Source organism: Squalius cephalus, assembly GCF_949319135.1.
Source record: "Squalius cephalus genome assembly, chromosome: 3".
Taxonomy (NCBI): domain Eukaryota; kingdom Metazoa; phylum Chordata; class Actinopteri; order Cypriniformes; family Leuciscidae; genus Squalius; species Squalius cephalus.
The window spans coordinates 10,824,339-10,851,563 of NC_137124.1; the positions used below are offsets into that span (position 1 = coordinate 10,824,339).

A 27,225-nucleotide genomic window follows, 5' to 3' on the forward strand; every position below is an offset into this window, starting at 1 on the left:
TGGATTCTAAGGTCTCTTTGTGGCCCAGAGCAGGTGTGAGTGCTACAGGAGCACATTTGCCCTCCGTTCAGCTTTTCTGGGGCAGAAGACATGGTAAAGAGCAATAAGAAACTAAATTCCCAAGATGGCGCAACAAATGCTATCATAAGTAACAATGTCAACAAACAGGTCAATAGCCTGGCTCTCTTCTCCCAGCCAAATGCCTCAAATAGGTAAGTGGAGATGTTTTTTAAAACCAACTTTTTATTCTGATTCTGGATCAGTTGTGGTTTATTTCATGGTAGGAGGCGATCAAGATTCAGCAGTTAAGTGCTATTTGTGTCTAAAAATGCGTGGCTTGAAACTTTGGACCTGAAACATAGAGAAAAAAGAAATGTTAAAAAAATGACTTTGTGTTTTCTCCCATCTTATGCTGTTGAATTCGCTAACATGTCTTGGATGTGAGATTTGTTGCAGTTTGTGCCACGCTCATGTGCCTGTTTTTTGTTATGTCTTGTCCTAAACTTTATATGTTGACATGAATCGATTGACTTTCTAAAAATACAAGGTAGAAGAACTTTATAAATCGGTTTCAGAGATTATTTCCCTACACTGAAAAAAAAAAAAACTTAAAATCCGTAAAACGAGGTAAATTCACTCAAAGAGCAGCACTGCATAAATATCGAGGCTTGTTTTCAGAGAATGTATCTTTCATACAAGTGTATTTTGTCTTGATTTTTTCACTTAAAAGTTTTCCAGTGCGGTAGGACAAAATACACTTTTATTCAAGATACAATCCATAAAAACAAGTCATAATGTCTCATGCAGTTATTCAGTTGCATGTTCAGTATATATAAACATCTATTCAAGAATATGATTTTCTACTGTGTAGTTCTACGAAAAGAATTAGCATTAACATGAATATGATTTAAGTAAAGGGTTTTTTGGCAATGCCACATCAAATCAAAACATGTTTGTGCTGGTAAAGGCATCTATAATCATAGACTAGTCACGTCTGGTTTCATTCCTTTTGTGTGAGTCAGTATCCCCTGATGGCAATAGTCTAATTATATAATCCATGTTGTATTAATTTATAATGGTCCTTAGACCAACTAGCATGAAAAAATAAGCTCAAGGGTTTGGTTTTCCGCTGCCTGCGGGGAACAACAGCTGTTGTGTCTGCAGTTTGCTATGCAAAGGAATGTCATTATCATGTATAAAATATACTCTTGAACTCTTGAACCAACGTGAGTTTTTACCCCTGTACTATAATGCCAAAGTCAGCATGGTAATTGTTTTAATATATATCCAGTACACTAAAAATTGTTACTGGTGACCCAGATGAGGACATGAAAGGTTTTTCTGTTTTCTTGCGAGCTTCATAAATTTACATTTGCGGCCTAGCTTCATTCTCTTGATCACATGATAGAGGATACTGTTGCTTACTTCATGTCACATTCCTCTCGTCACTCAGCCCAGATTAACACTGGTTCAGATATTATTACACATACAGGATCTCCCACATTAAACTGACTGAAAGATGCAATCCAAACAGAACAAGAATCGACATTATTCTGTTACAGTTTTTCTCGATTGGTTTGGCTCATTTCTTGAAACCGAGATGACATTCTCAAAACCATAAGGTCATTTGGCCAAACAGTCTTACAGTTCTGCTCAACATTATAGCTCACTAGCAAAATCAAATATCTTTCCCCAAACTCTTCTTCCATGCTTCAAAAGCAGATTCCTTTCCCATATAAAAGGTCAGTACAGTCAAAATAGCACAGATCCTTCTCAATTGCCTTGGCACATGTGCATTCATTTAGTGCTTTTGTCAAAATAACCTGGATGGTTTAGCACAACACCATGGATCCCCTGCAAAAGCTCATATCTCTCCCAAAACAGTTTATCCATGTGTCAAAACTAAATATCCTTCTCATATAAATAGTCAATGCCCCCAAAATGCATTATACCTTTGGCATTGTTTAAGCACTGCAAGTCAAAATGCTTAGACGTTTTGTCACTGAGGCACAGGTCTAGCAACAGAATACCACTATGAATAAAACTAAAAGATTTTACAGTAAAATCAGCCTCCAATAAACCACTCATACTCAAGGAAACTGTAAACATTTTTATTCGTACAAAGAAATGTTAACATTAGAGAACATACTGTGAAAAGAAAACATATACAGGATTCTGTAAATGTGAACAGTTATAAACACAAACAAAAACCCTAACTGTTTGATTGGTCATCTGAGATGTGGGAAACTGCTCCTTCGTTAGTTCTAATTTCACCTGATTGATTGTCAAGTACTGTCATAAATTTATCAAATGTTCCAAGAAATTCTTTCATGGTATTATATCTTTGACTAATTTTGACAGTTGAACAGACAATTGTGCATATGATGACTTACACAATGAAACCATGCTGATATGTTTTGGAGAGAGTAACCATTTCACTGAAAAATCAACTAATCAGTTTAGATCAGCAAGATCTATTTATTTGGAAAATGTGCTAAATGTGGGCTCATTGTGCTAACTGTAGCTACTTGTACATAATCATTTGAAAAAAAGCACAGAGTCACTTGAGACATGTACTAAAGCATTTGCAATTTGATAAAACCAATGAAAAATGACATTCTGTTGTGAACAATTGCAAGGTGGTTTGGAGATTTGTCCATGTTATTTTGAGAATGTCATCTCGGTTTCAAGAAATGAGCCAAACCAATCGAGAAAAACTGTAATATGTAGGTATTGTAGGTTTAATTTAAAGCAGTATTTGCCATGACTTCTTATAAAAGTACAATGATTACAGACTGATTGTTGCTTTGGTATGTTCTCCTTTGTCCCGACTGAGCTAGTTGATGTAACCTCTCCCCCTGATCTGTGGATGAAAGGATTTTGTTGTTCTCTCTCCAATTCACATCCTCTTCTCCTCCCTTATTCCTCACACTAACAATGAATCTTCCTCTGCTGTCTGGGACAGCACTGCTCTAACAATAACTGACTCTGATGCTCTAAAGATGAGCAGACTAACATGTTTTTATTAATAAAAGATGAACATATAAGTATGGAGCCCCTAAAGGGAAATGGTGGTGGGGAAAAAAATTAGATGGGAGAAAAAATATTAAAGACCCCCTGTGGTGAAAATCAAGTTTTTAATGTTGTTTATATGTCTATGTGGTGTTTTTAATATGCTTTAAGACAAACCATGTGCAAATTCATCAGTCAGCACCATTGCTGAGTATTTTCTCCTTAAAACTGCAGTGAACCAAATTCAGTCTAAAATTTGCGGTTTTGAAATCACTGGTGTTTCTGACGTCACAAACGTAACCAATCCCGTCAGGTTATCTTCTATTTTCTGTTGATATAAAAAATTGTGTACATCTAGCAATAGTGGGTGAATTATGTATGATGTATGTATATTAGTTCAAAGTGTTTTAAGGATACTGATTGTTAGAAGGCAGCTGTCTCTGAGATGGCGAAAGGGAACATGGTTCGAAAACACGGTTTGCATTCGCTGGTGTTTCTGACGTCACAAACTACCTTGTAACCAGTCAGGTCAAAGTATGATCGTCAACGAGTGAATCTCTGAGCTGGTGTAAGTGAGTGGAGGCGGGGCTAATTTACATATTCATAGAACCACGTATATTAAATGAGGCAAGGGTGTAGCAGGGGTGTCAAACTCAGTTCCTGGAGGGCCACTGTCCTGCAGAGTTTAGCTTCAACCCTAATTAAACACACCTGATCCAGCTAATCAAGGTCTTCAGGATTACTAGAAACTTCCAGGCAGGTGTTTTTGGAGCTGGTTGGAGATAAACTCTGCAGGACAGTGGCCCTCCAGGACTGGAGTTTGACACATGTAGTGTAGAGTAACATTTAAGCTTTTTTAAGAAAAAAACATTTAAATATGTCATTTTGGTGATCAAAGGGATACAATTATTGACTACAGGGGACTTTAATAGCTCTGTCTCTGAGATGGCGAAAGGGAACATTGTGTAACATTAGCAACACATTATTAGCTGTTTGATAAAAGTCAAGCCAAAGGCTAATCATTTTAATTACCATTGTGTGTCTGACATAGAGAGCGATACATAAAGGCATTACTATTCAGATACATCGACTTGTAGACGAGCCTGTATAATTCACTCTTCCTCTTCTTCTGAATCAGTTTCTGGTTCAAATATATGACTGAAATAAACTAATATTTCCACTTGCCATTGTGTAGCGTTTACTACAGTAAATTTAGACGAGTGGATCATGTATTCTGAGGGGGTGAGAGTGAGTGGAGGCGGGGACTAATTTACATATTCATGGTACCACGTATACTAAATCTAACAAGGGTGTAGAGTCACATTCAAACTATTTTAAGGCATGAAGAAATTATTTTCACAGGAAAAAGTATTTAAATATGTCATTTGATGATTAAAGATGAGTTTTAAGGGATAAAATGATTGACAACATTTAAGTCCATGCTTTTGTTTCCCCAAGAAATTTTGAACCTTTTGAGTTCTTTGCCAGCGAATGCAAAGTTTTTCGGGGGAACAAAAAGGTTCTGCGAGGGAATGGGAAAGCATTGCACACAAAAGCCTTCTCAAGTAAAAGTATCTTGATTTAAGAATATTTTGATGTTTGTACTATCAACAATCCAAAAATACTAAGTCGAAAAATAATTTTTGCAGTGTCCAGGGGACAATTAATAAACGTTAAATAGACAGTCAGTGTTTGAGCATGAGACATCATAGTGAAAATACGTAATAACTACATGAAATATATGAAATGAACCAGACTGTTTAAATGACAATCCAACTGCTAAAGGACTATTAAATGAAATTAGACTCTTCCCACAATTACATCGTTAATGCATAACCAAACGTTGACCAACTAATAAAGTAATCTCAAAACTAATGATTTAGCCAACTTCCATCCCTCCCTCCCTCCTCCATCCACCCCTACCCTCCCCTCCCTCCATCTATCCATCTCTCCCTCCCTTCTTCCATCCATTTATCCATCAGTCTATCCATACCTGTCTCCATCCATCCATCCTTCCCTCCCTTCTACCCTCCCTCCATCCATTCTCTATACTAGCTTTATCCTTTGTAGGACAAAAAGTGTTGCAGCATGTGATTTAGAAAAAAATTACAGCACACTTAATAACAAACATGTGCTGAATAAGTGCTTTAGCAAAAATACTAGCTTCATATTTCTACTTTTAAAGTTTTTAAGGTCCTTGGCCTGTGTACTTTCATTGTGCATTACTGTGACATGTAACTGTAACTTACAATTACACACAGCACTGTGTGGAAGCTTGTTGTTGCTAATCTGCGAGTTGGGCTTTTGACATTGACATTTGCACATAATAGTCGCGTGGGACTGCAGAGAGACTGTCTGGAAAAGCCCACAGTGTGTCCGCTGTGGTATTCTTGTAAATTCCAGCGCCTCCATTACTCTGATATAGACTGATATGCCATTTCCACCCCCACATAGGCTATTACAAATGCCATTCTGTAAAATCATGTTTTAATTTTAAAATCATCATTTGCAAAATCATTTTTTTAATTGTCACTGTCTTCATCTTCGTAATCACAATCATTGCTGAAATACCATCACTAACCTCTACATTCTCAATGTCATCATTATGCTCATCAAAAACTGCATTTTCGTCATGCGCGCCTTGCGAGCAAACTAATTATGTATTTAAAGAGATATTCATGACATATTCACAAAGCACACGAGGCATAGGACACAATGTCTTCTTGCTGTCTGTCTGGTTCGCAGTAACACAACATGCTGCTCGCTCCAAATAGACCCTTGAGCTGAAGGGCCAGTCATGTCAAGCAGCTGAATGCAAACCGAATAAAACAGCGACACACGACACATTGCATTCATAAATTCAGCACATAGCAAAGGGTCATGACTTAAAAGATGGTGAGCTAAACCATGCTGAATGATGACCTTCACTGCATAAACCAATCAGTCACCTGCTAGCGGACTATCATTTCAAAGTTATGATGAAATTTAAGCAAAGGAATCTTCTAAAAACAATTACGTGGACTGTTGTATTTTAGAAGGCGACAATCTGCTGTAGCCTCCTAATTGAGTCCTGTGATATGGCCTGATAACACTGTAGTGATGATCCCATGGCTTGATGAAAGTCTGAATGCAATCTGAAACAGATTTATGACTCTGGTTTGTTTGTTCTGGAAGTAGTCACAGCCACAGGCTTATGCCATTGATTGAACGTTGACAAAATAAATACCAGGAGATTATGGTTTCATTCCCCCTCCTCTCCCTCTCGCAATTGCTTTCCTCTATGTGTACTTCGAAATGGCATAAAAATGGCCAAACAATCCTACTTTGAACTAAATAGCCAAATCTATAGACCTCACACATAAACTCAGACCTTTGTGGTGTCCAAAAATAGTGCATGCTTTTAAAACTGGAGATTTATGAAGCAGTAACACCAATTAATCTATCTTTGTGTAATCCAAATTAGGTCTTGAATCAACAATGGTTTTCATCAGGCTGCTAAAAAAAGACACTATTTAAAATGACTTCCATTTACAAGTGATATGGATACTAATATCTATTTTATTATATTATAATAATGTTATTATATTATGATGGATAATATTAATCCATTTGTAATCCATTCCGATACAACAGTTCAATAAATAAATTGATATTGATATATTTTACACACAATATTGTCTGTTTCCGCTCAGTTTTTCCAATGAAAATATTACATATAAAGCCAGAGCAGAACTGTTGTGCATACAGCGGTTTCGCCTCTGAATGAATTCGCGTTTTGATCGGAGCAATCGGGTGAACCAATTATTCAATGGCCTATTCTTAAAGAGAGCCATTAGGTGTGTTCGACTTCCGCTGCACAGACCGATCGGAGTATGACATCAAAACTTGCGAACAATGCTTCCAACGGTGTCTCTAGGAACATTTAGTATCCTGTTCCTTTTTTGTGAAGGGCGATGATATCTTCTCTTAACTTTTTTGGACCATTCTTTTGACTTAGCCATATGTCTAACATGCAGTCAAATGTGACACTCAACAAACCGAGCCAGTTCAGATATTTCATGTGTTTTAGCTCAAGCACACCTGGTGCAACTAATGAAGCCCTTGATTAGTTGCATCAGGTGTGCTTTAGACCAGTGGTTCCCAAACCTGTCCTGGAGGACCCCCAACACTGCACGTTTTCTTTGTCTCCCTAATCAAACACACCTGATTCAACTCATCAGCTCATTAACCCATGTGCTGTTGTGGGGGATTCTATACAGGGGAATATATATATATATAACTGAAGAGAAATATGGGATACAAGACAGAAAGCCTGAACAGACTATTCCAAACTTGGCAGGATTTATTGGCAGAATTAGATGTGTTAATCATAGTCTCCTGGGTCTCCTGGTACTAGTTGTTATCAGAAACTGAATACTAGAAAGTTTTATTTGGTTCCTATTCACCTTTGACAGAGTGACATTACTTTGTCACAACAACAACCTTACAAAAACAATCATAATAAAAACATATTCACATACACATTTATATTTTATATCATGATCAGCATATCTGTTCTTAGCACATGTTGCCTTGACCTTGGCAATTGGCCTTGATTCAGTTTTAAAGCCATAAGGACCTTAGATGGGCAGTAGAGGATATCTATATCTGGGCCTCTTAACAAGATTTATGGGTTCCTCCTTCAGAAAGGTTACATATGTTTTTGGATATGTTTTATGGGCATGCATGGTTTACAGTGAGTGTGTGTGTGTGTGTGTGTGTGTGTGTGTGTGTGTGTGTGTGTGTGTGTGTGTGTGCATGTTAAGGAAATGCAGCCCTAACAGTTGCACATAAGTGTAGTACACATGTTGTCATAGTACAGTAAAAACAGCAATATTTTGAAGTATTATGACAATTTAATATATTTTAAAATGTAATTTATTCCTGTGATGCGAAAGCTGAGTTTTCAGCATCATTACTCCAGTCTTCAGTGTCACATTATCCTTCAGAAATCATTCTAATATGCTGATTTGCTGCTCAAAAAAACGTTTCATATAATCAATGTGCTGTTTAATATTTTTGTGGACACATTTTTTTCCTGGATTATTTGATCAATAGAAAGTGTAAAAACAGCATTTATTTAAAATAGAAAACTTTTGTAACAATTTGCAGTCTTTACTGTCACTTTTGATAAATTTAATGCATCCTTGCTGAATAAATGTTTTAATTTCTTTAAAAAAAAATCTTATTGACAAAATAATTGTAATGCAACCCCATAAATTCATAAACACACCTTGTCTGGAATACAATGTCACATGATGCAAAGTATGTAGTTTTCACTACTTTCTCATTGATGCTTTCAAGACTACGAATTCATTTTTGTGAGTGACCTCATCTAGATATCTGCTAGATAATATTATCTTGATGACAAATCAGCAGAATTTGCAACACATAAATAACATTTGCCAGGCATAAAAATGGATGTACAAGATGTCCAATGAACATTTTCGGAAACAATGTGGCACTGTCCCAAAAGGCCAAGTGACAGTTCCGTCAACTAGCCAGAAACTCTCTTGAACCCTGTGAAAGGTAATTCAGAGAAGCAATGCTGATTTAAAGGGTGTCATGTCAACACAACCAGACCCAAACCTCAAGAGCAAATACAGGGTGTTCACAGATTACCTGTTGGACTATGGCTCACGTACTTACATACTACTGTTAAATCACTCAACCTATTAAATGGAATTTGATATATCCGATATTATTCAATATCAAAAAACAGAGATTTTATACAAACCACCATAGATCGAAAAATTACCAAACACATTAACTAAAACAGACTTTGGAAGAAAAGGAGTTAGATGAGGACAGCTGAAATGAGGAACGAGCAGTTTTCAGTTACAGCAGAAAAGATTGTGAACATATCTGAGGACTCTGTTACCACAAAACGCCTCGCCAGCACAATTCTGAGATCACGGGTGTGGTAGAAGGTTAAAGGGGTTGTGTTTGCATGAGGGTGTGTAAGTGTTTATCCGTGTGTGTCTGTACTCTGAAATAGATGGTGCCGAGGTGCTGAAAGAACTCATTTCAGATGGGATGATGAAACCAGAGCCCACTAGAATGAAGCTTTCATTCCGGAAACATTAGCCAACAGATTTGAGCTAAGCAGTAGTCACCCATAGGAATCATGCCTTAACAGGATGTTCTTTCATATTCACCACCAATCCAAAACATTAACATTAATTAGTCCATAATATAGAGGTACCCGACACTGCAAAAAATAATTCTGTTACATTCATGTAAAAACAGCAGCTGTGGTTGTCGGAAATTCACTGTAAAAATGTTTCATGTCCAACGGGATGGTATATTAATGCCTGTATGTTTTACAAATTAAATCCAAATATATCATTAGTTCATATAATGTTAATTAAAAATTCTGCTTTCTACCTTACAGATAACCATAATATTACAGAAGGCACAACAGAAAGCCACACAATGAATCAGAATTCACTGCATGTGGCCTGACCACAAAACATGGCTAAAAGCCATGCATAGACAGTGCACAAAACAGTGCAATTAATGAACATTAATATTCTTACATGTACAGCCATACAAAGGTCTGCAAAGTTACAAAGCACGAAGTCACTTCAAAGGCGATTCTTCTCTATATCAGCGCAACTGTTCCTGAACTCCCTGAAACACCTCCATTGTAGTCTTGAGTTTTCTTCCGTAAACGAACACACAATATTCCTCATTTAAATAATTCCTGTCCAAGGCATACACAAAATAAAGGGGCGGGGCCTGGTTGAGTTAGTTGTTTAAACTGGTGGTTATGGTAAGGGGCGTGACGCTTAAAGTGGTTGACCAATCACAACACACTGATCAAGCCGGCCAATCAGAGCACATTGCGCTTTTCAGAAGGAGGGGCTTCATAGAGACTAACTAATCAGAGGCTGCATCCGAAAGCACATACTTTCCAACTATATGGTAGGGGAAAAACATAATGTAAAAAAAGAAGTATGTCCAAATTCACAGTAATCATAAAAAGTAGTCAAAAAGTACTCGGATGACCTAATTTCGGATTCTGAAGTGCACATATGGACACTTTACTGTCCCATAAGGCCACAGGAGAGGATTTGTGACTGACAGTGAAGCGACATACTGACGCTGCTAGATCACATGATAAAGACAACATGGCAAATGCAGTACGTCCAGATTACATTCATCCTACACACACTCATCCTATATAGAACATACTTTTTAGTCGGTTGTGAAGTAATAACTTTAAATTTAAAATAAGTACCTACTCAAGAGAGTATGCGATTTCAGACGCAGCCAGAGCGTTACTGACAGACTGGGAAGAGAGGTGCTGCAACACTGTAAAATATGTGCAAAATACAGTGTTTTTTGAACATTCAAGCATGAAAACCTATTCTAGCAGAGCTCAAAAACAAAATCAAGACTTTGTAAATGGCATAATAGATCCTTAATATAATAAACAGAATGCACAATATATAATCTGAATTATTCTTTGATCTGACACTTAACCTAGATATCTAAAATAAGACCCAGCGGGTTACATGCAAACTGAAAATACTCGTAGCCTGAGCTCCATCTGCCATGAGGACATGATGTTATCGTGACCTTTTGAGAACTGAAGGGCTCCTGTGAGAGTTTGTCCTGTAGCGCTGAGTGTTAGGTATTCCCCCAAGCCCTGGGGGGCATTTATTCTTGTTATATTTAATTAGTTATCTGTTAACGGGACCCCTCACTGTCCACATAATTTGTCCTGCCAGACAAGGACAAATGGTGCCATGCCAGCTGCCGATAATGTAGCTACAGCTAGACTAGTGCAAGTACTACAATAATGCTTGAAGGGGAAGGGATGAAAAGGGCGAACAGTTTATCTAAGTCCCGTGCAAATGACACCTATCATCATGTCTCTTTTTCTTTCCGTCGCTCCTGTCTGAGTGTTTGTAACGCGGCCAGCTTTCTATCTCTCTCTCTCTTTGTGTCCAAACTGTTATTGATTGAAATTGGCCTCTGGTGCTTAAATTAATTTGGTCTGTCACTATGCTGGACCTGGACATAAACCAGAGTCAGTGAGAAGGATATGGAGACGAAAAGAGGGAGAGAGGAAAACTGAGATGAGCAATAGGACTAGAAGTAAGTGTGAAAGTATTATTCTATTCTGTGTCTTTCACTGCAATTAACTGTTCAGGACTTTGTTTCCCAAAAGCATTATAAGCCTAAATAGACCGTAGAAACCATTTGCATCAATGGTTTCTACAATCTGGTTTGACTTATAATGCTTTTGGGAAACACAGCTCAGGCTTGACCTTCTGGTTAACTGAGTTCTGCCCATGTGGTCAAGTACAGTAAATACTCAGGGTGTAGGTATGGGCTTGCCACGTTTATGGAAAGGAACAAAAATCGAATAATGTTAATTTTATGGCAATATGGTAAAAAAAAAGGCATAATGATCAAACTTGTTAGCCACCGTTCACCAAATTTCTGTGATGCAAAGCTGAATTTTCAGCATCGTTACTCAGTCTTCAAGGTAGGGTAGGTAATTCTAGGAGCGGCTAGCAATAGCAAGCTAGCTTTGAAAGTATAAGATCCCACCCTCCCTTCAGAGCGTCTCCAAAGCCACGCCTCCTTCAAAACACATGAACGCACAGCAGAGTTTGCAAAGCGTCACGAGATGAGAGACGGCGTTAAATTACCTCATGTCTCAAAACACATAACATTACAATAATAAGGAACGTAAACAACGTACAGAGATCTAGTTGTACCACCTGACTGCTGCAGATTCATTTCGGATTAATTGTTGTTAGCGTTGACATAGAAACGCAAAATATGAGTCCTAGTATAACGTCACGGGTTTCCATCTCTTCCAAATTACAGTTATGGTGTGAACACAGTATAAGCTTGTTGTTTTGGTTCACGAGTAACTGTAAAAGGTGCCTTTTCCGGTTGTGCTGCACGGTGACTGACGTCTGTCTAAACAATGTAATGTGTCCATGCAAAAGAAAAGTGTTGTTGTTTTTAAACCTTACTGATCCCAGTCGTTTGAATAATAGTGTATACTATCCACCAGAAAGGAAGATGCATGAAAAACAGGTTCAGTGATTTATCAGATATGTCAGCCTGCTGGGGCTTACTGTATGCATTAGGTGTTTTACATGACGTTTGACGTTGTCAGCCACATAACACGGCTTCTCTGGGTCACTTAATGGAGCCTGATCTGCAATATGATGCACAGAGAGGGATCAGGGGGTTTCCTCATAACCTAAAAATACAACACAAAACAAACTTGTTTGGATAAAGCAGTCAGATTCCATTAACGCTAATGGCTTTCTATGAAAGATATGAAAGTGATTAAAATAAGATTTGATCTACATCTCAGATAAGACTTTGTATATGAACTTAAACTCTTTAAAGGGATAGTTCACCCAAAAATGAAAATTCTGTCATCCTCATGTTGCTCTAAACCCATAAGACTTTCATTCATCTTCAGAACACAAATGAAGACCTTTTAGATGAAATCTGAGAGCTTTCTGTCCCTCCATTAACAGCTATGCACTTTGACACTTCAAAAAAGTTTATAAAGAGATCATAAAACTAGGCTTAATCCATATAATTTAGCGGTTTAGTCCAATTTTTCTGAGGAGACATGATCGCTTTATAATATGATGAACAGATTAATTTAGGCTTTTATTCACATGTAAACATTAGTAAACTCACACAAGCATGTTCGCCTGTGTGAGAACCAATGAGATTCATTCTTGCGTTAAGCAGCACGTTTGAGCTTAGTTAATTAATGACAGAATTTTCATTTTGATCCCTTTAACATTAACATTAAAGAAGCATTTACAATAAACTGACCTGGAAATATTCACAAAACATTGTTCATTAATATCACTAAATGTCTGGCAAAGGCTAAAAATAATGTGGTACATGACATCATCAGGGTTAAATAAAGTTGTCACTAGCCAGCCTAAAGACTGAGCCAGAACACTTGGCGAATAACAGCTCTCTTGTTACTCTTTGAGTCATGACATTACCAGCATCCTAAATCAATCTCTTTCTCATGATCACAACTAAATTACAAGTTACAAAAGCATAAAATCAACAATGAAGACAATGCAATGCTTTTTGAAAATCATCATGGTAATACATCATTGATTTACTAAATGTATTATTTAACAAGAACATAATTTGAATGAAAGAATTAAAGTAATAAAAATCTCAATATTAGTTTGAATACATTTTCTTTCAAAAACTGCGGTGAGACAGTCGATGTGTGATAGAAAGATCGGTTCAGCTGCAGAAATGTGAGAGAGACATTGATGTGCCAAAATCTCTGACCTTGTGACAAGGATTAGATGTCAAGAACATCAACATGCAGCAACTCAGAGTCTGAACTTCAGAATATCAGCTTATGACTGGCCCAAAACTAAGCCTACAATTATTCAGGAACTTAAGTTACAGGTGCTTTGTCACACTAAATGTGAACCATGACGCATGCAAAATTACGTAGAAAACATAAAAAATGCTAAAATACATAAATATTATGCCTTCATTGAAACATATGGGGGGGAAACGTTTGTAGGCCTACGCTGTTATGGCGTGATGTTTTAACAACTAGCCTAGAGTCTTTGCCTGAGCCAGCAGAGTCTCACAAATGAAAACACTGCCATCTCCTGGATATCCTTGAAGGAAAGGACTCCCTCTCTGCTGTTTACAAGAAACGGCATAAAACCGGTCTCTCTTTTCCTACGGTGCAAAAAAGTTCACCCTCTCCGCGAAATAATAAGTCTGTAGCCTACGTATTACTGAAAGTTTGATAGTTTTCCGTATCACAAGGGTTCTGGTTCGATTGGTTTTCCTGACTATATGTATTGCTCTGCAACTCGTCGATCGAGTAGTCACGCCTGAGACGCAAACCGACCGTCCTCTGAAATCGGAGCGTTTTCTTCATCGGATGCATTTCCATCGTAAGATTTTACATATTAAAATACGAGGTATGTTACTGTGGTGCATTGCAATAGTTTTCTATAGCGCTTGTAGTGTAAATATGGCGATTTCTTTGTCGAATAAAGTGCGTGTTGCTCTGTAAAACGACGACGCCGACGAAGAGCGAGGTAAACGAGACTCATGGCGAAGCTGCAGAGCCCGAGGCCTGCACAGATCCATTTGATTTCACTACCGATCTGCCCATCAGATCACCCATATTGCGTATTTCGTGCATTTAAACATTGCTTTCATTTTTGTATGAGATCCACTGGCCACAAAAACATCACGCAAACACCTCATCCAGACTATAACGCCATTGAAATGATCGACGGTCGATCTTGCGGTGTCGTAATGGGAGCGTTATAGTTTTCTGTTTGGTTATAACGCTTCACGGTCGATCGGTCAGCTGGTCAGTCTCATCACAAAGACGTGTTTTTGCAGTTTGACATGATTTAGTTGTGCTCCATGTGCTTCAGTTTCGCTACCCTGGGAACTGAAGCAGATGCTGGGTGGGTTATAACATCGTCTTGTGTTTGTGTATTTCTTCAAAACGCCCCTAAAATGGCTCTGTCTAGTGTCCACTGTCCAGTGGTTGTCATTTAATACAGGTTTAACCTAGGCCTGCTATCAGAAATGGCTGCTGTTCAGTGGACATTTTGTGTTCAGTCGCTGGATGGCGGCCTCACGTCTGAGACGGGTTTTATTTATTTTTTGCAGTAAATATTTTTCTTTAAAACACTTCCTACTGAGTCATGACAGTAAATGCAATGCAAAACCCAGTCTTATTGGTTTTCAAATGCATGGTGGTTAATAACGTTTTTTAATGTTCATTCAAATTCTGATATTGAGACCAATACCTTTAAAGTTTTGTATAAGAAAGTTTGGAATTAATCAGTCATATCAGAAGAATACTGAAATCAAAATTGACCTCATTTATTTAATTCTCATTGTGCATAATTGTGTTAGAGCACGTTATTCGTGAGAAAAATGTGTTCATAATATCTTTCTTTTTGATTGACATCTGCACTGTTTTGATATTGTTTCAGGCTACTTTTTAACACAACAGTGTAAATCCATGATGAAATGGAAATATATTCTTCTATCTTGTGACGATATCAAAGAGTAACAGATTGTTGAGGAAAAAAAATGTAAGGCTGGGACTCTTTGACTGGATTTTGAGATGTGGGCATTGAACAAAAAATGGATGCAGCTTATAAGGATAGTTCACCCAAAATGAAAGTTTTGTCATCATTTACTCACCTTCATGTTGTTCCAAACCTGTATGAGTTTCTTTCTTCTGAACTCAAAAGATATTTCAAGAGAATATTAAAGAATGTTGGTAACCCAGACAGTTGACGGTAGCCATTGACTTCCATAGTATTTTTTTTCCTATTATGGAAGTCAATCATTACCGTCAACTGTCTGTGTTACCGACATTCTTTAAATTTCTATCCTTTTAATGCATGCCTGCAGGGACAGGGCTTAAGCAGACTAAATGATTGGAGAATTTATTTTGATTTAAGATTAAGGTAAAAAAAAAAAAAGCCTATATATATCAAAGCATAAGATAAATGACACGCATTTGAAAAATAGATATGGTGAACTTTTGTTTCATGCCGACTTTATTGCCTGTTAAGTTTACGCCAATTATGGCCATTAAGGACAGATTTTTTATTTTTTTTATTCCAATGGAATATAATTATGTCCTGCCCTACCATTTTTATTTTTAACTTAGAAAAAAATGTGATATTATGGAAGATAAATGCCGTTTCTTGTTGACTTTAACACTTTCCTTTGATTGACACTTTCACTATCTGAAAAAAATATTGAGGTTGATGGGATGAGATGAATTGTAGGGCTTCACCATTCACATCTTTGCTTTACTTTGTGTACTGCGTTTCCCAAAAGCACCATAAGCCTAAGTAGATTGTAGAAATCTTTTGGAAAAAACAGCCCTTGTTCACTTAGAATTTGTTGTTGTTTTGAGAATTGTTTTAGTGCAGCAGCTCTTTAGTTTATTTTACAGCAGTAGATTCTTTTAGTCTCTTAATTTCACCCTAGTGTGATCTTTGTTTACATGGATGGACAATATTGACCGTTCAGGCTCCTAAGTTTTATTTTAAAAAGCCAGCATTGACATTAAAAAAAGCTCAAGATATTGCTCACGGTATTCATAATATACATTTGTCTAATATCTATGAATTAACAGTCTGACCTATCATGTTGTCCTGTCTTAAGGCATGTCTGTCCCTCCCTGTACATATCCAGGCCAAAAAAAGAAAGAAAACCACTAAAACTCCTGCATGAATGTTGTGTAAAGATACTCTAAAGCTGTGATATTATTTTCTTTTGTCTGTCTTGTCCTTTTTTGCTTGCTGTTTTCTTCTTCAGTGAAGACATGGAAACCTGTTTTAATCCCTTGAAGATGGAGATTTGAGAGTGTGACAGAAGGGGAAAATGGTTGCAGCCGTTTTGCAGTTTCTGTGTGAGGACGTGAAGACGACAAGCCAATAACACTTTCTGTGTGTTTTTTCCCCTAATTTTTCCAGCTTTTCATTGTTCTTGGAAAGTTTTGTGCCCCCTGTTGCAAATTCCCTGAGACATTTTGGGAGTCTGCCGGTCTTAGGCCCCATCTCCCTCCAGTTGGCACAGATAAAGACTCAGTTGGCACTGCACCAGCTGAATGCAATTGCTGGCACAAGCGTCACTCCGTCTGCAATTGCAACACCTGCTTTGACCTTGCTCAACTTGCTTAAGGTCTCCATGTCGCATCCATTGTATAATCCCCGTGGAGGGCTGTTCCCCAGCACTCAGAGACCCATTGTGCCCGGCCAGTATGGTCTTGGGTCACAGCCTCGAATGGAGCTGGGGGCAGCCCGTCTTGGCCCAGGTTCAATGTCCGGTTCTCGTGGGGGATTGGTCAACCAGCCCTTCTCTCTAGGACAACGGCAGCAACAGATTTCCCCAGATCTTGAAGCCGCCATTGACCAGAACCTTCGGGGAGCCCGCGAGGAAGTGCGCCTTCTCACTCAAATGCTCCAGCAACCCAAAAAAGTAGATCCTCGCATGAGAAAGGACACAAGGGATGACGTGCTTTCCTCCGGAGGGAACATCTTTTCAGGGTCTTCGAGATCTGATGAGGTGGACTGGTCCATATACCAAGGCCCCAGCAAGCTCTTCGGATCTTCAAGCTTGGATCGTCCTTCCAGTTCCTCACAGCTGTTCCAGTCTCCGGGTTTTGGCGGAGGATCAAGCGGTTTGGACAGCCAACCTCCACCAGAACAGCGGCCTTCACGTTACACCTCTGAAAGTGCCAGCAGCATCCTAGCCAGCTTTGGACTCTCCAATGAGGACCTAGAGCTTCTAAGTCACTATCCAGATGATCAGCTGACTCCTGACAACCTACCGTTTATTTTGCGGGACATCCGTATGCGTAAAGTGAAAAGGGACGTTGATGCGAGATCTCAAGTCATTGACTATGGACATTCTAGCAAATTTGGCTACCCCGAGGAGAGCGCGGATGGCTATGCAAGTGAACAACACCTGCCTAAAGAGTCACCAAAGTATGTGAGTGAGGTCTCTAAACCACCCTTCAGTGGCATGGACATCACAAAGCATCCTCAGCCGTGCAAGCCAGCTCCAGTCCCTGTTCCAAAGCTTCAGAAACCTCCACCAGTAGATCCAAGACTCGTGAAGACGATCCCAGTGAGACCATCTGCATCCCAGACTGTTCTGCCACCCCCCAGTCGATCTCCTGCGCAGATGCCGCCTCAACTTGGTCTTCTTCCAATGATGGCCATGGACAATATCTCCGGAGGTCAGAATGCCAACTGGATCCCGTTCCTTTCGCCTCCAATCAACGTGCCCGCCACCAAGAGGCTTCCGACTCCTACCATGATGAATGATTACTCAGCAGCTACTCCAAGAATCTTTCCTCATACATGCTCTCTATGTAACATTGAATGTGTCCAGATTAAGGTGAGTATCTTCTTACCCAGTAGTGCCTCATTTGAAAGATGTTTGCATTATTTTGCATTATTCGGTGTATGTAAAGGGTCTCGATTGCTGTTTAATTCATTTCGATGTGTTGGTGAACTTTGAGCTAAAACTGTACTAAATTTAAATCTGAAATAAAATATCAGAAACCTATAATGAAATTTTAATGTTTGTTAACTTCAGTTGCTCAATAATTGTGCAGTTCATTGTGGGTAAAAAAAAAAAAAAAAGCCAATAAGCTGATGTAAATAGAGTAGATAATACAGCTGGTAAACCATGGCTGAAAAAAAAAAGTTGCATCTTGTCTACTCCAAGCCATTTCCAGCTTCAGAAGAAAATGAATCGGTCTGTTTTCTGGGAACCTGGGGAAGCCTGATGAAAAAACATTTTGCTGAGACCTTGTTTAAGACCTTGGACTGGCTGAAAAAATATTGTGAAGGCAGACCTGATGACTTTCCACAGTGCTGAAGACAAAAGGCAGATGGTGATCTCCATCTCAGTAATACCTGAAGAACACACTTTGGACCTTTTTTTTTTTCTTTTTTTTTTTTTTTCTCCATGTTGAAGAAGTTTGTCGTGACAATCATGGACCATTTTTGTTATGCACTAATGAGACTATAGTGGGTTAAACAAGCTTTATCATGTCTTACTTTATGACCTCTGGTATTTCATTTTTCACTTTTTTTTTTTTTTTTTAAGATCTACTTACAGATCTTGGTCATCTGTTACACCAATTTTTGTTATAATCAATTGCACTGTTTAAAACACTTAATAATTAAAGCATTCTTTTAAAAGCAAAGACATTGTTAAAGTATTTTTTTGTTTGTTTGTTTTGTTCACAGAACTGGCTTGAACATCAGAACACAAATCTTCACATTGAGAGTTGTAGGCGTCTTAGGAAACAGTGAGTGTTTTATTATTTGCTCCTATTGCTCATGTTCTCCTTTACCTAAGAATTCCATAGGGTAAATTCTCATTTAACTAACGAAAAGCCATATATTTATTTTTATTATAGATACCCTGACTGGAATGTTGAGTCTGTCTCAGTTTCAAGGTAAATCCCTACCAAAATCAATCTTGAGCATTTAGGTCTCGGAAAAAAAAAAAAGTGTATATATATATATATATATATATAATCTTATACTTTAAGACAATTGTCCATTTAAATGGCACAAATTCACTTAAGAATGTCAATCATCCGCAGACCTGAGCCCAAATCAGAACACAGCAGCTCAAAGCGGCACACCCGATCACACTCGTACTCCAGGTCCCCCAGCCCGAAGCGGCACCATGACTCTTCAAGCCGTCGTAAACGATCCCGTTCACGCTCCCGATCCCGAAGCCCTAGAAGGCACCGGCGTAGCAGAAGTCACAGCCGGTCCCCCCATAGGAAGTCTCGAGGAAGTCCTTACAGACGAAGGTCCCGTAGTCCTCCATCTCAACGATCAAGGTCTCCAGGTTACAGTAGGCGCTCTCCTACACGCCGTTCGAGTCCCCGCCGGAGCAGCCCGTCCCGCCAGCAGAGATCCAGCAGTAGTGAACGACTGGCCATGAAACTCATGTCATCAGGTAAGATCACTTATTACAATGCTCTTGCAATGCAATGTATAATTTTTTTAGTGCTTTCAAATCACTTGGTGTACTACTACATGAAGTTATTTTCTTCCCCACAGCTGAGCTTTCCTCAATTACAGACAGTAATACTTTGAAGGCTGTGGTGAAGTCCTTGGCACCAGCCTTGCTGGCTGAGCTAGCAAAAAAGAAGAGCGTTTCCTCTACTTCCTCATCAAAGGGAAGCAGCAGCAGTAGTTGGAAACGTCCTTCACCACCTAAGAGAACTGAATACTCCAAGTCAAACAGAACCTCCGTCACAAAGACCCCCAGCACTCCAAAGGTACATCTTCATACAGCAGTTACATGCAGTTGTAAATGTGCTTTTTCCCTTCATTACTTTGGCTTTAATGTCATTATATTGTCGTATTTGCTGCAGGGTCATTAGAAAACACTTTTGAAAAAAAAAAAAAAGATAAGAGTATCTGTGCTAAAAATATGAAATCTGATTGCTATCTTTGTTTTTGCATGATATGAAGCCTAAAGCCAGGGATGCCCCGGGCACATCATGTTTGCTGAGGCTCATTGGACTTCCTCATGGGACTACCAACAAAGAACTGTCTGATGCCATTGAACCTTTTGGCAAGATATACACTGCCATCCTCCTGAAGGCGATTCGAGAGGTAAATACAGTAAACACTGCAATATTGTGAATTAATATAACAGTTTAACATAACTTTTCTATTTTAATTTATTTTAAAATGTAATTCATTCCTGTAATGGCTAAGATGAATTCTCAGCATTAGGCTTGCTGCGATAGTCGTCTGCGCACCGATTACATATACTGCGCCCCGCCCTCCACCGTTGTTTTTTTTTTATTTTATTTTTTTATACTAATACAAATTATTTAGTTCAGTTAGAGAACAGACACTACCATTTAAAAACAGCACGTGCCTGGTTAATTGAGCGTGAGTCGAGCGAGAGTCGCTGCACAGATCAGCAGCAGGAGTCAGATTTCACGTGACGAGAGTGAGGCAAGACTGCGAGATTACTGACAACATGATGGCGGAAGATTTGGTTTCAAAGCAAAATGTAAAAGCGCCTATTTGGCAATATTTTGGATTTAAACCCAATGCTAATTGGGAACCTGCAAACATTAATGAGGCAGTCTATAAACTTTCCCTGATGAAGGTGGCAACTTCCAGAAGAAACACTTCTAATTTACACACACACACACGTTCAAGCGTACCACAGGAATGAGTCTGCCATGCTTATTCCTTTTGCTAATAACGCCATCTTATTCGTTTTGTTAATAAAAGTTATATGTTTAATATAAGCTAGTTTGTCATTATACTGTTTTGTTGTTGTGTTTTTCATTAAGAGTAATAATGAACCCACCATTCAAGCGATTGTCATCCCCAAATTGCCACTAATTTGTGAAAGCAAACGTTTGTGATTCTTCCTCTCTTCAGGCCTCTATATGTATGGAGAGAGAGGAGGATGCCAAAGCTCTGCTCAACTTTAAGAACCTGTCAATTCGTGGTCAGGTCATTAAGATCTGCATGGAGAAGGTATGTTTGACTCTGTCAAGTCCACTTAGAGATGTGAACTATACCAAGCCCTGCCAATAAATCTGATCTGTGCACTTTTGTAGGATGCAAGAGATGATGATGATAGGAGAAAACCTTTTAAGAAGTAAGTTCTCATGCATGCAGTGGTTTTGTAGTACATCTAAAAATTAACCTGATTTTTTTTTTTTTTTTTTTTTTTTTTAAAGATTATATGCCTGAACATTGTACAAATGTTTCTGTGAATGTATTTGTGACTTATTATAGAAAAGAGGTGACCATGACAAAACCAACTCAGTCAGCGAAAGTGAAGGGTGGAAATCCAGTGAAGGGTGCAAATCCAGTGAAGGGTGCAAATCCAGTGAAGAGTGCAAATCCAGTGAAAGGTGCAAATCCAGTGAAGAGTGCAAATCCAGTGAAAGGTGCAAATCCAGTGAAAGGTGCAAATCCAGTGAAGGCATCTCACCCAGCTAAAGCAAAAGAGTTGCCAGGTTTCAAGACACCTCAAGTAACTAAGGCAAAACCGAACGACCCCAAAAAGATGGTACAGGCAGCTAAAGTTAAACCCACTGTTAAGGGTTCAGGTAAGTTACTGCATCTTCCTTTGTAGTTGTTCCGGTGGTCATGTTGGACAATGTGTATAACATTTGTTTGTGTAATTTGGCAGAGACCGCAGTTGCCAAGAAGTTTGTAAAGAAGGTATGTTATTTGGTGTTCTCCCTCTAAACTGTATATACACAAACTTACAGTATATATAATTTTTACAAGTAATTACTTCTACCTTCTTTCTTTGACTACAGGAAGTACCCTGGAGAAAAAATATAGTCGAGATTACGAATCTTCCAGAGGAAGGGGTTACTGAGGATGACCTCACCAATCTTGCTAAACCATATGGGTTCATTGCAACTCCTGTCATAGCAATCACTCAACAGAAGGTAATAACATTAAAGGTGCTGTATGTAATTTTTTTTGACTGTACTGAAGCATAAAAATATAATAATATGTTTGCAGAGATTTAGAAAACATGCTAAGTTCAAATACGTGTTAAAAAAAAACCAATGCTACAGCCAGTTACTTTGCTTTGAAATGTGCGTTCCCAATAGTATTTCGACATCACTAGTTGACATTTGGTGGAAAACGCAGCATATTGCAGCCATGGAAGCTTGCAAACAAACTGGATCAGAAATCTCAAATTTGGTAGACTTGGTATCCATCAAAAAATATATATATATTGGCAATTCTTTTCCATGATAGTTAAACAATGATTTTCTGCTAAAGTTAGCTGATGCTGCTAGAAGGGATTGATATGAGCTGGTTTATAAGTTGCGAACAATAAAAACATTCCAAATGTATACATTAGCTGATTAACTTCCCTTGTCAATGGCACTGATTGCTATTTCTTGTCTTTGTTGAATTACATACTGAAAAAATTACATAAATCCTTGATTTAAAAAATGGATGTTGTCTTTTTGTTATTATATTGTTATTAGTATATATTAATGATATTGTTTTATATCATATTGTATTATGTATTTTAACAGTATTTGTATGGGTTTTTTTAGGCCTACCTACAGATGCCCAACACAGAGGCAGTTGAAGCAATGGTGAAGGCCTGCTCTGAGAACCCAGCTAAAGTGAAAGAGAAAGAGATAACCGTAAAGATGATGGTGCAACCTATAGACCTGAACTACACCGTGAGTGTGCACTCCATCTCTGTCTGAAATTATAAAGAGGAAAAAATATTTTATAAATGTCCTAGAAACATAAAAATCGTTGGTTCTTACCCCAGTTTTATTAAAGCAACTGTTTGTAGTTGTGTATATTTGCAACTTTAGAGTTGCTATACTATAGGCCATTGCACATGCTATACATTTGACAGTGTCGAGCTCTACATTAGAAAAAAACACAGCTGGTTTTACATTGCCTCTACTAATTGCGTTCAGAGGTAAAGGTGTTTCTTGTTGATGCGGATTTCCAATCTTGTGCAGTACCTGGACAACCCCCTGTGGTTAGTGCAGTTGTCATACCTTGCAGACATTTTCGACTGGTAGAATTTGTTGAACGCATCGATGGAAGGGAGAGATGCCAACATCTTTCTTCCTTTAGACAAAAAGGCAGTGCTAAAGGACTGAAACAACAATTCGGTCATATTTCAGTGAGGATTTCAGTTCATTTATTTGGGTCAGAAATCCCTTCAGTTGTCCAGGAAAAGACCTTTCAGTAGAGATAGAGGAGCAGTCAGTGGATTTAAAGAGCGATACCAAATTGCGACACCTCTATAGCTCTTGCCCTCTGCCTTCGTTGGGATTGACTGCACGTGGAGGATGACATCAGGCTTGCGCTGTCCAACATTGAACCGTGAATTGTAAGATTGCCACATAAAAGGGGAGACTTTTGGGGGGGCTTTAGTTCCAAAAGTTTGAGAACCTCTGTTCTCTCTAGAGTATTACAGAGGTTTCAACTCTGGCCCTCGAGGTCCACTTTCCTGCAGAGTTTTGCTCCAACCTTGATCGAACACACCTGGCTGTAACTTTCTTGTAAGTCTGAAGACCTTGAATAGCTTGTTCAGGTGTGTTTGATTAGAGTTGGAGCTAAACCCTGCAGGAATTTGGACCACGAGGACCTGAGTTGAGAACCCCTGGACTATCACAAGCTAACAGAGATAGGTTTGGAAGGTTGCAAACTTTTGAAGCTTACCTGCCATGAGTTGTATGTATTTGCATGCTATCCTGAGACAGGACTGTAAGAAGACTTTTCACATCCCGGACAAACTACAAAACTCTGAGATAGGGATGCCATTGATAAGATTATAGCCTACGTTGCTGTCTTTCATAAATAACACTGGCAAGTAGGTTTTTTCTCCTGAAACGGACAGCTACCGTCAAGACCAAAAAGTTTGCAACGTCATGGCCACTTTTTCTTTTTGTAGATTCTTCTGTCAATGTTCTCTTTGGTCTCTTAGCCTCTTTCATGATGTCTGTACTATAATACTCCTTCATTAAAGCTACGTTGGTGTGACATATTGTGTGACGTACTGCTGTAAAGCAATCCACTCTTTTCACTGAATTTCGTACCTATTCATGGATTACTTATAGTTGCTTTAAACACTGTTCTCATTTAAGAACACAACACTGGCAAAATGGGCTCTCTTTGTTGTCTATAAGAGAGAGTGCATTATGTCTCAAGTACATTTATACTCTTGATTAATACTGGTTAGTACTGACTAACTGTTTTATCCTTTTCTTCCGAAAGGAGTCAGTTTTCAGAGTGATCATGGGCATGGAGAAATCACCTGTAAGTAAATGCTGAAGAGATAACACTGACTTAAAATAAAATGAAATAACTTGTATCATGTCTCAGACTTATTCTATAGTCAATGTTTTTTTCCCCTTCCGACCACAGGAAATCATCACATTGCCAGAACGCCTTCTCATTGTTAGTAATGTACCAAAAACACTTGTGGCAAACAAAGAAGTAGAGACCGTAATCAAACGCTATGGTAAATTCAAGAAGGTTTTGCCTCTAAATGGCAGGGTAAGAAACTCAAATTTAAACTTATTTTTATTTGCATAATATCTGCAGATCTATTTCTATTATTAAAGGAAAGTAAAAGATCTCAGCTGACTGTTGTAATATGACTGACTGTTTTTAATTTTCTTTCAATCTCAGATGATTTTTGAAATGGAGAATGCTGCTATGGCTAGGGCTATTTTCATCCGCTTCCTGAAGTTTCGTTGTGTAGTCCAGAACAATACCCTCAGCTTCCAACTGGCCAAACCAATCAAGGTAGTTTAGCAGGTTTTGTTAGCCATTTGTATGTGTAGCATCACTTGTTTCACAGTGGCAATTCATAACTTAACATGTTGTTATTCATTTAACAGCTGAAAAAGAAGCCAGATGCAAAAGGGTAAGAGGCGAAGAACAAAATATTTAGCTTTTCTTTATACAACGATTCTGGAAATTTCTAAATAATTTTCTCCTTTTAGAACGAAGCCTCCTGGTCAATCAGCAGCAACAGAAAGTAAACCTAATACGGTCAAAGCTAAAAAGACAGTGGCTGCAGCAGCAGCTTCTGGTGCATCTACTACATCTACTGTGCATAGTGAAGAAAAGTTGAAGTTGAAAACCCAAGTTACTGCAGCTCCCAAAGACATTGCAGTTGGAATGCCTGCTAATGTACCTACTCCTGAGATTAAAGCAGAGATGGATACCCAAGCTGTTACTGAAACTGTCATGGTGACCCCGGAGACTGAATCTGTGAAAAAAGAGCATGAAGCTGGATCTTTAGTTCCCAGTGCAGAACCTGAGTCTATGAGCAAGGAGCTTGAAATTGGATCCTCTGTTCCCTCTTCAGAATCTGCCGTTTCAGTTGAGTCTGGGAAAGCAAAGCTTGACATTGAATCATCTGCTCCTGCTTCAGAATCTGCAGTTTCAGTTGAGTCTGGGAAAGCAAAGCTTGACATTGAATCATCTGTTCCTGTTTCAGAATCTGCCGTTTCAGTCGAGTCTGGCAAAGCAAGGCTTGACGTTGAATCATCTGTTCCTGTTTCAGAATCTGCAGTTTCAGTTGAGTCTGGGAAAGCAGAGCTTGAAGTTGAATCATCTGCTCCTGCATCAGAATCTGCTGTTTCAGTTGAATCTGTGAACACGGAGAATGTAGTTGGATCCTCTGTTCCTGCTTCTGAATCTGGGAAAACAGTGCTTGAAATTACATCCTCTGTTCCTGCTTCAGAATCTTCAGTTTCAGTTGAACCTGGGAAAGCAAATCTTGAATTGGCATCCTCAGTTCCCTCAGGAGAATCCGCTGTTTCGGTGACGTCTGCAAAAGCAGAGTATGAATTGGCTTCTTCAGAATCTGTTGTCTTATTTGACACAACTGATCAGACAATGACTTCACTCGTGAACGACAATCAGGATGTCCCACAGGCTGAAAATGCTCCCAAAGAATTGGTTCCTTCATCTGTGGAAGAAAGCAAAATTGACAATGATAAGCAAGACGACGACAAAAATGTTGAGTCCAAGTCAGAAATGGATATTGTTGCTTCAGCTGTTAGCAGTGAGGAAACGGCAGTAGAGGCCATGGAGACACAGAGTCCAGAAGAACCTACCAAAGGCACTGATGTCAAAGAGGAAGCATGTGGACAACAGGAGCTCGAGATCAACAACGAGGGTCAATCGAATGACTTGACAGTGACACCAACTGAATCTTTAGAGGTGGACATTAACCATGAGTCAAGTAATCAAACTGAACTTGCAGCCGTTGCATCTGACTCCTTTTCAACCTTAGATTCTGCCTCTGATCTGCCCTCCACTTCTGATCAAACTGTCAGTAATTCATCTGTCACAGTTAATTGTGCCTCAAACCTTCCCCAAACAGTGCCTGAGCCCTTACAGAACGATGACGACTCTCTGGACTTTCCTCCGGTTACGCAGGAAATTTTGAAGGCCCTTGAATTAGCTGTCCATCAGTGTCGCTTACAGTCTTCATTAAAACGTGCTGAAGAGGAAGCCAAACAGAAGGCAGAGATGGAGAAAAAAGCTGCAGAGAAGACAACTACAAAAGTTCCATCAAGCTCAAAGAAACCTGCTCAAGCGACGAAGAAAACCACTCAAGCAGAGAACAAAAAACAGGCAGAGAAAGAGAAAAAGTCTCAGATCTCCGGGTCCAGAAGCAGGCCTGTGGACACCTCATCCCCAGAGAAGGAGTCAGCTTCTAGGCACAGGAACAGGGGTAATTCTGAAGAAGATGGTCCTACCACCAGGCGTGGTGGATCATCCTCCCGAAGAAGTAGGCGAGAATCCAGTCCTCCATCAAAGCGATCAAGGGGGCATGATGTTGATCGCAGGGTAAGAAGGACCATATATATATATATAGTTAAGACTGTTTTTACTCTGATGGTTCTGTTTCTTCAGTTGTGAAATTGCTCTGAAATGTTAATGTTTTTGCTTGATTTGTTGTTTTTGCTTTTTTTTTATAGAGTCATAGCAAAAACTCACAACCCTCAAGGAGTCACTCAAAAACAAGGACAACCGAAAAGGTAAGCATCAACATTGAACACGTTTGCGGTCTAATAACTGGAAAAATAGAAGTTGCTGATTA

The 27,225-nt window shown here is 38.9% G+C and overlaps 1 protein-coding gene across 3 annotated transcripts in view; it reads left to right on the forward strand.

The window, feature by feature from the left end:
* znf638 (zinc finger protein 638) overlaps positions 1–27,225 on the forward strand; it is a 30,616-nt gene that overhangs the window by 713 nt on the left and 2,678 nt on the right. Inside the window, exons 1-19 of one of the 3 annotated variants that reach the window (XM_079867994.1) lie at positions 1–212; positions 16,560–17,988; positions 18,849–18,910; positions 19,022–19,060; positions 19,211–19,575; positions 19,680–19,900; positions 20,097–20,240; positions 21,030–21,128; positions 21,212–21,252; positions 21,393–21,709; positions 21,793–21,824; positions 21,926–22,060; positions 22,688–22,819; positions 24,378–24,419; positions 24,528–24,659; positions 24,795–24,911; positions 25,007–25,032; positions 25,112–26,972; positions 27,104–27,163. The exon at positions 1–212 is cut by the window's left edge and continues 713 nt beyond it. In XM_079867994.1, the coding sequence (XP_079724120.1) occupies positions 91–212; positions 16,560–17,988; positions 18,849–18,910; positions 19,022–19,060; positions 19,211–19,575; positions 19,680–19,900; positions 20,097–20,240; positions 21,030–21,128; positions 21,212–21,252; positions 21,393–21,709; positions 21,793–21,824; positions 21,926–22,060; positions 22,688–22,819; positions 24,378–24,419; positions 24,528–24,659; positions 24,795–24,911; positions 25,007–25,032; positions 25,112–26,972; positions 27,104–27,163 (5,376 nt within the window). In that variant the 5' untranslated portion in view covers positions 1–90. Of the gene's footprint in view, positions 213–13,920; positions 14,019–16,559; positions 17,989–18,848; positions 18,911–19,021; positions 19,061–19,210; positions 19,576–19,679; positions 19,901–20,096; positions 20,241–21,029; positions 21,129–21,211; positions 21,253–21,392; positions 21,710–21,792; positions 21,825–21,925; positions 22,061–22,687; positions 22,820–24,377; positions 24,420–24,527; positions 24,660–24,794; positions 24,912–25,006; positions 25,033–25,111; positions 26,973–27,103; positions 27,164–27,225 lie in introns of those variants that run through there. The other 2 variants (XM_079867996.1, XM_079867995.1) reach the window with 2 other exon arrangements.